At 44.8% G+C, this 12,556-nt stretch overlaps 1 protein-coding gene across 3 annotated transcripts in view; it reads right to left on the reverse strand.

Moving 5' to 3' along the window:
- Window positions 1–2,259: 2,259 nt before the first annotated feature.
- The window catches only part of numbl (NUMB like endocytic adaptor protein), a 64,598-nt gene continuing 54,301 nt past the window's right edge, over window positions 2,260–12,556 (reverse strand). For all 3 annotated transcript variants that reach the window (XM_030443460.1, XM_030443479.1, XM_030443470.1), the window contains 5 exons: window positions 12,135–12,275; window positions 10,017–10,224; window positions 9,279–9,548; window positions 6,257–6,436; window positions 2,260–6,140 (listed from right to left, as the gene is read on the reverse strand). In XM_030443460.1, coding sequence (XP_030299320.1) covers window positions 4,948–6,140; window positions 6,257–6,436; window positions 9,279–9,548; window positions 10,017–10,224; window positions 12,135–12,275 — 1,992 coding nt within the window. In that variant the 3' untranslated portion in view covers window positions 2,260–4,947. The remainder of the gene's footprint in view (window positions 6,141–6,256; window positions 6,437–9,278; window positions 9,549–10,016; window positions 10,225–12,134; window positions 12,276–12,556) is intronic.

Genomic DNA, 12,556 nt, shown 5'->3' on the forward strand with positions numbered 1-12,556 from the left:
AATTGCCCCCAGTGATGTAATTTAGTGGCTAAGTTGCATTGTCGGTAATGTGAACGTTTGTGCCACAGCTACTGAGAAAAACTAGTGATTTAGGCCTCATTAACACTGGCTTGGATTCAACTCTCATATAAGCAGCATGAATCACAGTGAATAAATTGTAGTAACATGTACCACAGGTGACGCAAAACAAAAAAAAATGTCTGTCTGCTGCAGTTTTACCACACTTATCGAGCTCTGCTGACCCTCTTTGACTCCTCAGCAACACACACTCACTGACTCTGTCCTCAGATCAGAGGACAATGGCTGGGAGAGTTACTGCTACCACCACTCAAGAGCTCAGTGTGTGTGTGTGTGTGTGTGTGTGTGTGTGTGTGTGTGCGTGCTTGCATCCGCCCCGCTTCTCACGGCCTTGAAGAAGAAAAGAGGCCTTGTCTCGTTCCATTAGTGACCCGAGCTGAGGCAGCACCACAGCTCAGCCCAGCCGACTGGAGGACAGTGCTGGTTAGACAGCAGTTCCATCCAGGAGCTGGGGGGGTGGGGCTTGGGGAGACTACTCCGAGAGGGGTGAGACAAGGTGCAGATGAAAGTGGAGGAATAAGGCGGCGTGCAATATAACAAAGTTATGAGGCGTCAACTGTTCCGATCTGTCATCACAGATATCTTCGTATGCATGCACGCTAAATGTATAAAAAGCAGTGACAGCTTGAGAGGAGAAGTTTTGGGAAACTTTCTTATTTGCTGTCCCCCTTTTTTTGTTTAGATATGAAGCTGACAAGGCATAAACACCAGCTGAAGCAGGGGTAAACAGCCCTGTCCAAAGTAAAAACCTTTAAAAACTGCTTTATGAGAACTTCAGAAGCCCGCTGATTAACATGTATCCCTTTTGTTCCATAAAATTGGGGGGTTATACGTTAATCTTTTTCTTGGTTGGACACAGTGACGCCAACAAAACAATTAACTTGTCATTTTTGTACTTATGGTTTTGACCAGGTTAAACAAACAGCATATAACTTGTTGTTTACTGATCTTTAGTCTTTGAGCCAAACTAGCTGTCTTTATGCAATGCTAAGCTAACCACCTTGTGGCTGTCACATATTTAACAGGCGAATGTGAGAGTGACCTCATCCAGGTCTCAGCTAGAAAGCAAGAAAAACTACAAAAAATTACGGTATTTAGGGTGCAGATTGGGTTTTCAGGTTTGGTTTTCACATGCAGCTGGCGGGGACAGCCCATTATTCTGACTATTTGTCCACCAGCCTGTTATCAGAAACAAACAAACAGCCATTGCTGAGAAAATGCACACTCTCCCTGCAGGCAGTGCAGGGACTGCTCGCCCGCCCATGGTTCTGAAACGGCAGGGTTTTGCCCCTGATTGGCTTCCTTTCTGGGGCTGTACCGAACAACATTTCACAAGGCTTTTCTGTCACAGATACCTTCTCAATGTGGGAATAAAGTCATAATAGTTTTAATAACAATAGTAACAGTTGGAGAGAAACAAAGGGGTTGGAGGATAAGGTTAGGAAAATCAACTGCAAGAGAGAGTGTATTTTCAAAGAAACTGGTGTTTGTTTTCAGGATGACAGACTCTCAGACAGCTGGGCTTTTGGTACGATGGGTCATTTTTTGCACCATTGACTCTATGTTTTCGAATACTGGGCCAATCGGAACAATGGCGTAGCCCCCTATTGGCAGCAAATGTAAGACAATTTTAAGGCCTGTGATTGAATGTTTCTTGGCATAAAGCACCTTTGGAGCTGTAGTTAACATTTACCCCTTATGGACACAGAAATCAGACATCATTCAAGCAGTAGAGGCGCTCTCACTGTGAGTAAGGAAAAATCGTCTGTGAGAGAAATAAATGTGACTTTTACTTGCAGAACCAGGAGCAACAAAAGCACTTTTGAATACTTTCCCGGCTTTCCACGGTGTCTTAAAGACATCGAGAAAGCTGTTTAACCTGCTCCAGTTTACTTAATGGAAATACTTCACAGTTTTTTTTTTACTTTTGACATCCATTTGTTCAACGGCTGGATGGAAACAAACTTGAAAACAAAGAAGGGGCAGATCAATAACAAGAGACAGCAGTTGGAATCCTGGGAGACAGAAATGAAACGAAGATGGAGGTGAGCGCAAAAGATACCGAGATTAATTGCACAGATCAAAAGGTCATGAGAGGAGTGATGGAAAAAGACAAAAGGAAAAAAAAAAACAGCAGTTGTTTGTGAAAAGCTCAAAAGCCACCACCACCAGGAGCCAGAGTAATATTATATTACTTTATTTATCTTTTGTACAATGTAATTACAATACAAATATGTAGGTTTAAATACAAAAATTCTGTAAATAAAGATTAAAAATAAATTCCACTGGTTTGCTTTGTTACCATCACTAAACTATGGTTTTACAATCAAGTTTATGAGGTCATTTAGTTTGCTTTAACGCGGAACACAATTAACCTACATTTATAATTTGGAGGGCGTGCAAACAAGTCGAGTCGAGGGCTAAAATATATTTTCACTGAAATAAAAGCGTTGATTTCATGAGTGAATCAGTCTTGTCTTGTAGAGAGAGGAGGGTAGAGAGAGCAACTCGGACTTCGTCTGGTCGGGAAGCAATATCAATTTGTCCGAAAGCGAAGGACAAAACCCTGGGAGGATCAGAGACGGTATAAATCAGGCCGGTGGCACATACATTTCGGTTCTCTGAGAAGGCAGCCTATCAGATGGGATCGCTGCCACAGGAAGAGGCCCAATAAGCTAATTAAACTGCAGGGAGTTAATGAGCAGGAAACTTAATCAGTGGCAGTCCATATCCATACAATCCAATTGCCGAGGAACATGGCAGCAGCGTCTCTGGTCAGATTACAGTTTTTTTTACAGAACATATAGACAAAAACCTGTTCGCTAAAATGGAAAAGCCCTTCTATAATAAACATCTCTACTTTGTAATGGAGCATCTTCTCGAAACGGACCTGAACTTTTATGAAACATGCCAGGAACTGCAAGTAAACACAGAAAGCTTTGTTGTTGACGAGTTTGAACTCTATAAGGAGTTGCACGTACTCTGAAAAAATCTTGTTTATGAGACTGCAGTTATATAATAAGCGGCTTTTTCTTCTTCTTTTTTTTTTCTAAAAAAGAAAAGAACATGATCAAATGTGTTGTTTGTGAGGTTTAAGGAGATGAGGAACATGATGCTTGACCTCGACACCAAAAAAGATGTAACCATGGCAGACAGTGCTTAGGTTGTGGGCTACGTGATGAATGCGTCTTTGTTCTCAGTTTTTTCACACACGCTTATCTCTTCGCTCATATCTTTTCTCCTTTCCCCCCCTCGTCAGACTTCCTCCGTCTCATTTATTTTTTTTAAAGATATAACTCCATTCTCTCCTTCAGTCTCTCACATACAGGTTATCCTTCCCTCTTTCCTCTTTTCTTCTGCCGTTCCGTATTTTCTCTTCCTCTTTATCTGTCAATCAAATGTCCTCAATGATTTAAACATATATCGTTTTTTTTCTCTCCGTTTTTTTGATTTGCCACACTCAGGTCTATGTCTGCTCATGTTCCTCTCCTCTTTTCACCTCTGATCATCGATCAGTGAGTGCAACTGATACAGTAGTAGTACATAGAGGAGAATACACAATCGTACTGTACGTGATGACAATATACCCTGTGTTTGAACACATTAAAGGATTTATGAATGTTGGAATGTAGTGCATCATCTTGTCAACCAGTTGCACAGTGTTGTAGAGTGTTTTTGTGTTTCCTCTGAGTTGAAGTTCCTTGGATTTGTCTGGAGAAGATGGAGTCCAAAGGACTGTTGTGCTGTATTGTCCGGAGTGTCAGTGTGCTGGATATCCTGAAGCGAGTTCCAGTAACCCTTTAAGGAAGGCTTTAACAACAGAAATGGGCTACAGAGCCAAAGTGAAGCCTCACCAGCAGTTAAGTGTATACTTGAGGGCTAATGGGTGGAAAAACATGCTGCTATATACATTTACTGTCTCACATGTTGCACTACACACCACTCCACTGTCAGCCCTTGCTATTTGGTTCCTCTACCACGACTCAGTTTCCCTCTACTGCTGCTCGATCACATCTGTTAGCCTTCTGCTAACTGTTTTCCCTCCTCTTTACGATTCAACAAATATAAATATAGGGGATGAAAAACGCTCCTGAAACACTGCTTTAAAAATTTGATTTTTAGGTATATATAACTTGATAAAAATAAAAAAAAGAAAAGAAAATACAATAAATAAAATAATTTTGGCCATAAATCTCTGCTATTCGTCAGTAAGTCCTTTTGTGTTGGTAAGGTCGGGTCTTACATCATTGGCTAGTCCTTTCAGGTGTCCAGACTTTTGCTGTGCTTGGCTAAGTTCACAATCAGTCTGAACATAAGTCAACAAATCGCTTCTCTGCTCCTCTGCATGTGTTGTAATGTAGTCATATCCACTTAATTCTCCACCAAGAAAAAAACATTTCATGGGTTTGGAATGCATCTGAGTGGAGTCCCCTTTTAAAGAAAGAAACCACTGAGCTGTCACCCCCCCACACACACTTGGTCCTCAGGGGGGCACTTACAGTACATCCAGGGGCTTGCAGCAGGTAAAGTAAAGCCAGAGTGGAAAAGTGTAAGCAGGAAAGAGAGGTGGCTAGCGGGTGGAGTGAAAAGATTCAGTCCATCAAGTCTAATGAGCAAGCGAACCTGATCGTCCAATGGCAGCCCAGCAACATGCAAACTTCTGTTGGAGTGTAAAGAAAGCAATTAAGATCATTATAAGACTGACTCTCAGAGAGCTTGAGGCAGGTTGCTAGGCCGCCACCAGTCAGATGCTAGGCTAACTTTCCGGGCCAGCATCCTATTCCAAGCAGAGATGCTGGAATTAGCGCCAGGCTTTCTCAGGCTTTAATTCGAGGGCTAGAGCTACAGCTTTGGGGGGCCAACTCTGACTTAAAGCTCAATCTCAAATGTCTTTTGAAGATTGTTGGAAAACGGGTTGGCTGCTGCAGCTGGTGCCTTATTTCCCGGCTGCTGCTGAGGCGCTGGTTTGGCCTCCAGTGCGGCCCACTTGGCCTCAAAACGATCATCGTCTTGGGAGGCGCTGGCTGCCGGAGCTGTTAGCTGGCTGCCCTCTGGCGGCCAGCTGCTACTGCCTCCACAATTACTGCCACTGTTGGACATCCCATTCTGGAGGTCCATCATGATGCTGCTGTGCGGTGGGAGGCCATTAATGGCTGTTGATAGTGGCGGGGTGGAGGAGAATGGTGGTGTTGAAAACCCTCCAGTATGCCCGACTGCACCAGGTGCTCCTGGGTGGGGATGGTGCAGCCCAACTGTCCCGAGGGCCCCCACTTTGGGTCCCCCTCCAACTGAACCAATGGCTCCACCTGCACCAGATGAGCCTGCAGCAGTGCAGAAGACATTAGCCACCATTTGCGATGGTGTGATGCCCACCACAGGCACACTGGCGTTGGGATAGGTCATACTGCTGGCCAGGCCTGGCATGTAGGTCTGCATGGGCACGAATGCCGGCTGGACAGGCTGGCTGGCGAACATTCCGACAGGCGCTGGAGTGGTGTCGAAAGCCAAGGGGAATGGCTGCATGGAGCTTGGAAGGGATCCTGGGGGCCCGGGGAGGGAAGGCTGGAGCATGGGGGCCCCAGACATGCTCGGACCGGACATTGTGGGGATCGACATAGAAGGTAGAGACATGGGGGGTCCTGACACTGGAGGGCCTGGTATTAGAGGAACTGATGATATTGACATGGGCGGGAGGGGCATTGGGGCTTGACTTGAGAGTGCAGAGGGACCAGAGATGAGAGGTTTGGACATGGTGCCAAGGGAGAGAGGGACAGTGGACACTGGGGCGGCTGATATGGCGGCCTGACTGGACATCTGCTGACTTGACATGGAGGGGGGTCCGGGGATGGTGGGGATGGTGGGGATGGTGGGGATGGCGGGGCCTGGAGGTGGGGTCTGTTGAGCCTTGACTGCCTTGGAGACCTCCTCCAGCCATCTCTCAGCCTCAGAGGGTGTGCGCCTGTGTCCACTCTGCATCTGCATCTGCATCTGCATCTGCATCGCCACGGAAACCGCAGGAGGAGACTGGAGTGGAGGCTCTGGCTGCACCCAGGAAGAAGTGGCTGGAGGGATAAAGTTAACGATTCAGAAAAAGGGTAATCATTTCCTCACCGCTGAGCTCTGTTCAGAGTGTGCACTGTTTTGAAAAAATCAATATCACTGCTGATCTGATGCTTACCCTGAACTGGTGCAGGTGGTGGAGGCAGGACAGGGGGCACAGTGCAGGTTGGAGGACCATTTGCAGCCAGAGTTGGGTTTGAGAAAAGCTCGTCCGATGGCTTGGTGAAGGAGTTGTTGATCTGACAACACAGGGCGTTGATACTACTGTCTCCCTCACAGGGCAAGCCCATTTCCATCTCTGGTACAAGCAAGAAGAGGACACACAAAGGGGAGGCGTGGTCGGAAAAGAGAGAAAAATGATGGTGAGAAGGAATGGGAGATGAGGAGGATTGAGCAGAGGGACAAACAAACAAAAAAAACGAGAAAAAACATTTAATCATTTGTGTAACAGACCCAGTTAGCATCAAACGCAAAGAAACTGGAGCATATGAAGACTTTGATTCTGGCCGCTATGACCTACAAAACATTAACAACACAAGCTTCTCAAGACAAACATGTGCTAATCAGGGCCTTCTTATTAAAAATAAAAAGGTTCATACAGGCCAAGATATACGGCGTCAATTACCCTTCGCCATGTAGCATCATATCCTATTTACATTTTAGCCTGTTATGTCATCACTTTGTGTTTCTTGTGCACAGGGATGACTCAGACAGAGGCAAATTTGCTTGGCTTATCCATGTTTTAACTGACTGTAACTGATCTGACCAGTGAGGGATTAGGCGGCATAATGTTCCCGTCTGACTTTGGTTTGGACTACAGCTTTAAACCTCTCCTGCACAGACCGCCGATATAAATAGATATCATATCTAATTCCCTCTTCCTTGTCCCCTGGTCCCTCCCTTCACAGACAGAGGAATTTTGTTTCTGCTCTCTTCCACTCCCTCATCCTTCCTGTTTTTGCTGTCCCAATCCATGCTCTGCATGCAAAGTTGTCCAAAACACTTGACAAAGAGGAGTTTGATGACATTCTTGACATTGTGGTAATAAGTCGCACATGCAGAGGAATGAATGAATGGACTGAGATTAAAGTAAAGTAAATTAAAAAATGTTCCCCACAGATGACTCATTGTGGCTCAAACATCCAATCCGATGTGTGCTGTGTCTCTTCTAATAAATGCATTTCTGTCTCATCTGAGTGGATTGTGTGGCAACAGGCTGCGGATCATGTTGGACGCACAGGGTGTTGGAGGCGCGTCTAAGGTCTCCCATTAACGATTCCTCTGTGCTTTGTTCGGCAAAGTCCGACCCTGTGATCCTTCTTTTTCCCTACTCTTGTCAGTGTCCCACAGAGTTCAGAAGCACACACTGCGTGTGTGTGTGTGTGTGTGTGTGTGTGTGTGTGTGTGTGTTTATCTCAGTGCAGGTTTTGAGGGCTGGCAGAGGGCTTGCTGAAGGCTAACCAGGACAGCTGATTGACCGCACAAATCAATACAGACATTGTTCAGAGAGTCACAAGGGAGCAGGGAGGCAGTTGAGTTGGCTGCTAGTGTGTGCATCTGTGTGTGTGTGTGTGTGTGTCTGTGTGTGTATGTATATATACATATAATATGAGAAATGGATTGAGCGGGAGTTCAATGTTTTAGTTTAGTATTCCAGTCAGTGGTGTCCCCTCGTCAACTCGCTCATCTCTCCTAATGACTATAATCAGCCTTGCTACTGAGTGCTATGATCCTGTGGCACCACACAGAGTAGGTGTGTCTCTGTGTGTGGGTTCGTGTGCGTGTGTATACATCAACCTGTGAGGGGTAAGTCAGTTTTTCTTAATTATTCTCTAGTAAAGAGGGCTTCCGGAGCCGTACATGCCCAGCCGTCAGCTCTGGCGCTGACAGCAATAAGGAACAGTGCTTCACACAACTGCTTTTCATCTCGGCCTACATTCAATGGAAGGCGAGCGTCGGGATTACACTGAAGAATTACACCTTCACTGTGATGAAACATGAATATAAATGCATCTGAGATTTGCTGAAGGTTTTGTTCTTCACTGTGATTGCACAGACATCTTTAGATGGGGGTCAGACGCTCCAATCATGACGCAAGTGGAACCAATATGCATGGTGTGAAGACTCTGTGTTTGTGTAAAGGCAGTGGTCATGTTCCTTGACCATGTTTGAACGCACACAAAAAAATTACATTTGCAAAATCATTCTGAGAAATGTGTATTAATTTCGCATTTGCAATCTGATTTCCCTGTGGGTACTGGAGAGACATTTTGATATCAAGAATAAGTTCCTTAAAAAACTAGATCAATGTTAGTGAAGGTAGCTGATGTCACGGCCAAATATCCTCCTTGTACATCCGCAAGTTAATATCATCAGCATCACCATTAGATTTAGGGCCCTCTCAGTTTACAGCTAGTTAAAGTGCTCCTATTTATTTATCTCTGCCAGGCATTTTCTGGTTCATTTTATTTTTTGTATTGAAAATCAGATCACTAATAAAATGTAGCCCAATCCCTCTAAGTGACATTATAAAAATGATTCAGTTAGGGAAGGGACATGTACTTTAGATTTCACTTTATCAAACAGCCATGCCATCCTAAGCAAGCCCTTCACCTTGATGACCAAAAAATCTGCAACACCCTCGCCAAAATTTGTCAAAATAATATAAGAGTAATGAATTGGTACGATCTGTTTTACCATAAATGAGAAATAGTAATTGCAATTGGTGCAACTAAAAATATAAATGGGACAATCATTTTCAATAAATCGCACATTAAAGATTGAATTAGTGAATGTTAAAGTTATGGAACAAAAACACTCAATTTTTGCACAGTGCAATGCACAGTTTCTCCAGTAAGTGAACCAGGCAGAAACACCAACTTTGTTTCTGTAGATGGGCTCTAAATAAATTTTTTATTAATTTCTTTCAAAAGGGACAGCTGAAATAAAATATAAATCAAGTTAATCCAAAGAGCGTCCTCTGCTTTCTCAAAAAATCAACTTAAACCTTATTATAACAGTGTTTCTACAAAAGGGGTTACAGCAGCAAAAGGCTGGGATCCAGGATAACAGAAGTTAGGAGGTCACAAGGTCCCTTCACCAACATTTGTGAGTCTAACTTCAAGAACCTCTCAACTCACCGGGGTTCTTGGTCTGGAAGTCGGTCTTGCGTTGCAATGTCGACGGCAGGTCATTGAGGCGGAGTGACAGCTGCCTCTTGAAGGGGGAGTTCTTCTGGCTGAGGGCAGGGAATCCCCTGAACGACCCCTGACGCACCAGCTGCTCGATGGGCGCGTGGCGACGTGGGATGGCGTGAGGCCCACCTGGTTCCGGTCGCTCCATGGGGGACGCAGCACCCTCGGGCGGGGAGGCGGTCCCAGGTGGGAGGGCTGGGATTGCAGTCGGTTGGTCTGGAGGAGTAAATGGGTATGGGATCATTTGAGACTGCTGCACAGTACAATTGAAACATTTACATACAAACTGTATAAGAGCAGATTTATGTTAATTGTGTGTCATGGTCTGACTGTGATTGGCCGGTCAGCCTATATAGTGTAGGAACCTTTGGGGGCTTGTCAGGTGTTTCCAACCGGAACAGGAAAAACAGTTTTTGACCGCTGCGCAGTATGCTCCGTGCGGATGTGTGTGTGTAGGATTGTGTGATTTAAAGCATGAGATGTAAAATAAATGGACTTGTTTGCATCTTAACAGAAAGGCAGGACTCTCATTCATCCGTCATGGTAAAGTAAACGCGCGCCAATTAGGTTTCCTGTTGAAATGCCTCAGTGGCTTAAAGCATTGGCTTAGCTTCTACAAACTGTATGAGCATTACTTGAAGGACACTTCTGCATATGTGCACGAATTTCGAAGTATCTTCCTACCTTTTTTCTTGTCCGGCAGCTTGTCATCTCGCTCGCTGCTGCTGCCCTGCTGGCTGCAGGAAGAGTTGGCGCGGAAGGAGCCCTCGCGCACAAACGAGGTGCGACTGGCGTCAAAGGAAGCCGTCACGCCGCACTCTTTCTCCCTGCGCTGCTTCCTCTCCAGACAGGCGGCGAAGGCACAGCCAACTGCATGGCTCAGCCTCTCACCCTGGTGAAAGCGAAACACAAAGACATGACAGACAGTTTAGAAGTCATATCCCGTCAGCTGCATGGAATGTGTGTTTTTCTACAGAGGCTTTACAATGTTTATATGCAACACGTGTGATTGTTGTTCACGTGACCTTCGAATCACGTTTCATACATTCACCGAAAATAGAGCGGTCACGGTGAAGATCGGATTAGGGTTCAGTTATCACCCTCAAATCTCTTTCATTGTCAAACGTCAACATGGGTTCACGCTCTGAGGCGCAGAGTGCAACTAATTCCAGGCTGCCTTCTGCAACGGATTTCTACCTTCCACAACCTCTCTCTCTCTTTCTCACGCCCTGCCTGTCTTCCTACACTCCTTCTCTCTTTATAGACAGCCATGGCGGCTACGAGAGAGAAAGCTGAGTTCGATATGAGCCTATAGAGATGTGGAGAGTGGTGGTGGAAATGGAGACAGACAGAGATGGACAGATAACTCCACAGGCTTCTGTCTAATCCCCCTCTCCTAATCCTGCAGGTCTGTGCTGCGCTCTCCTCCATCCACATTAATAATCCAACTCGCAGTCTAAGCTGATGAAACCACCATGGGGTTGAAGCTACAACGTAGGCATGACAGCACTGGTGCTACTGCGGTCGTCTTTACATTACAACCTCCTCATCCCAAGGTCAGTCAGCATGAAACAACAGAGGTGAGAAATACTACAACAGCTCTAAGAAAACAGAAAAACAATGCAGTGCATTTCAAGTGCACGCACTGCCAACCACAGCTGAACTTGGGACTTTTAACTTGTGATTCTTCCTGTGTATAAAATCTAAACGCGGGGAATGGTTTTCATTTGGTCTACATTTTGGACATATTCTTCTCGTATATAATAAAGAATTTTATCATTTAGCACAAAGGACTTTGCAGAAATGTGAGACTAAGTGAAACGGCAACATCCCTGTTCTGGTTCAAGAGTAACAAAACCTCATTCAAAATCCAACTGACATTTGTAACAACAGAAACTACTTAAAATACGGCCCTGAAACGTGTGTCACGTGGTTCCCTCTCTATGTGTAGATACTGGCCTTCATCAAAAAAAAAAATAACAGTCAAATATTAGCGTATATTCTGTAGTTCTGTTTTTTCCTAGCCTGCCTAAAAAAAACACCATTACCCACAGTCCCTGCACTGGTCAAAGGGACGCGGTAAGCTCACACATTTTTGGACACGCTACATGATCCCCTACAAGGCTGTCTGGTCTCCAAACCACAAGTGTCGATTTGCCTTAAACTGAGGCTTTTGAACTCGGCAGTGATGGAATGCAGCTATGTGCCTTTATTCGAGTTCTGTAGTTAAGTACAATGTTGATGTATTTTACCTGACTATTTCCGTTTTCTGCCACTTTATACTTCCACCCCACTACTAAGGGCAAATATTATACTTTTTTCTCCACTACACTTATTTGATAACATCTTACTTGTTTATTTGCAGATTGCATGCTGCATTTTCAATTTCTTTATTAAAACATTTGATTCCAATAACTGAATATTGGATCCGATAATCAGCCAGGCTGATAATCAATTGACCCATAGTATATAATATACATATATGAAATATATACGGCTGTATAATGACTTCTGGGTGATTTTGCTGGAACGCTGGAACTCAGCACAGCTTAGTTAAATTCATAAAGATTTCAACTTCTAATAGAAACTGCTGCAGTGAGGCCAATTTGTCATGACCATTGTTCCCTGTAACACATTAGATTTTTTTTCAAAAAGACAGATGAGAGAAGTACTGAATGAGAGACAGTATTGAATTACATAAGATAATGGAACAGAGGCTAGCTCAGACATGTCGTCTGGACTTCGACTATCTATATAGAGAAAATCCCTGAGGGGCGGATGGAAGGTTAGCTGCCCCCTCACCGAGTCTTTGAGAGCCATGAAGCAGTGGCACATCCACCGTCTGGTGGTACCGTCTCTGCAGATGTAGGAGAAGGCCTTGTCATAGTTACGATCAGGGGCGCAGAATGAAACCTTCTCTATGGTCTGGTCCACAATGAGGTCCTGAGAGAGAAGCAGGGAAAAAGAGACGCAGAGGTCAGAGAGAATCCGCTTTGACAGCGCACATAATATGCTCGAGTCAATCAAAAATGTTCCAGCAGGTAGATTGCATCAAATCACAAGTGACAGGGTTCTGTCTCTTTAACAGCAGCTTAGCTTAGCGATAGCGACAGACAGGGGAATATAGCTTCAGAACTGAGCACACTAGCTTGTAGACTGATCCAATACCTGACACGCTGCTTTCAACCGCAGTTAACCCCACGAAACCCCTCTCACACCAACCT

This window comes from Sparus aurata, chromosome 2 (genome assembly GCF_900880675.1).
Source record: "Sparus aurata chromosome 2, fSpaAur1.1, whole genome shotgun sequence".
Lineage (NCBI taxonomy): Eukaryota > Metazoa > Chordata > Actinopteri > Spariformes > Sparidae > Sparus > Sparus aurata.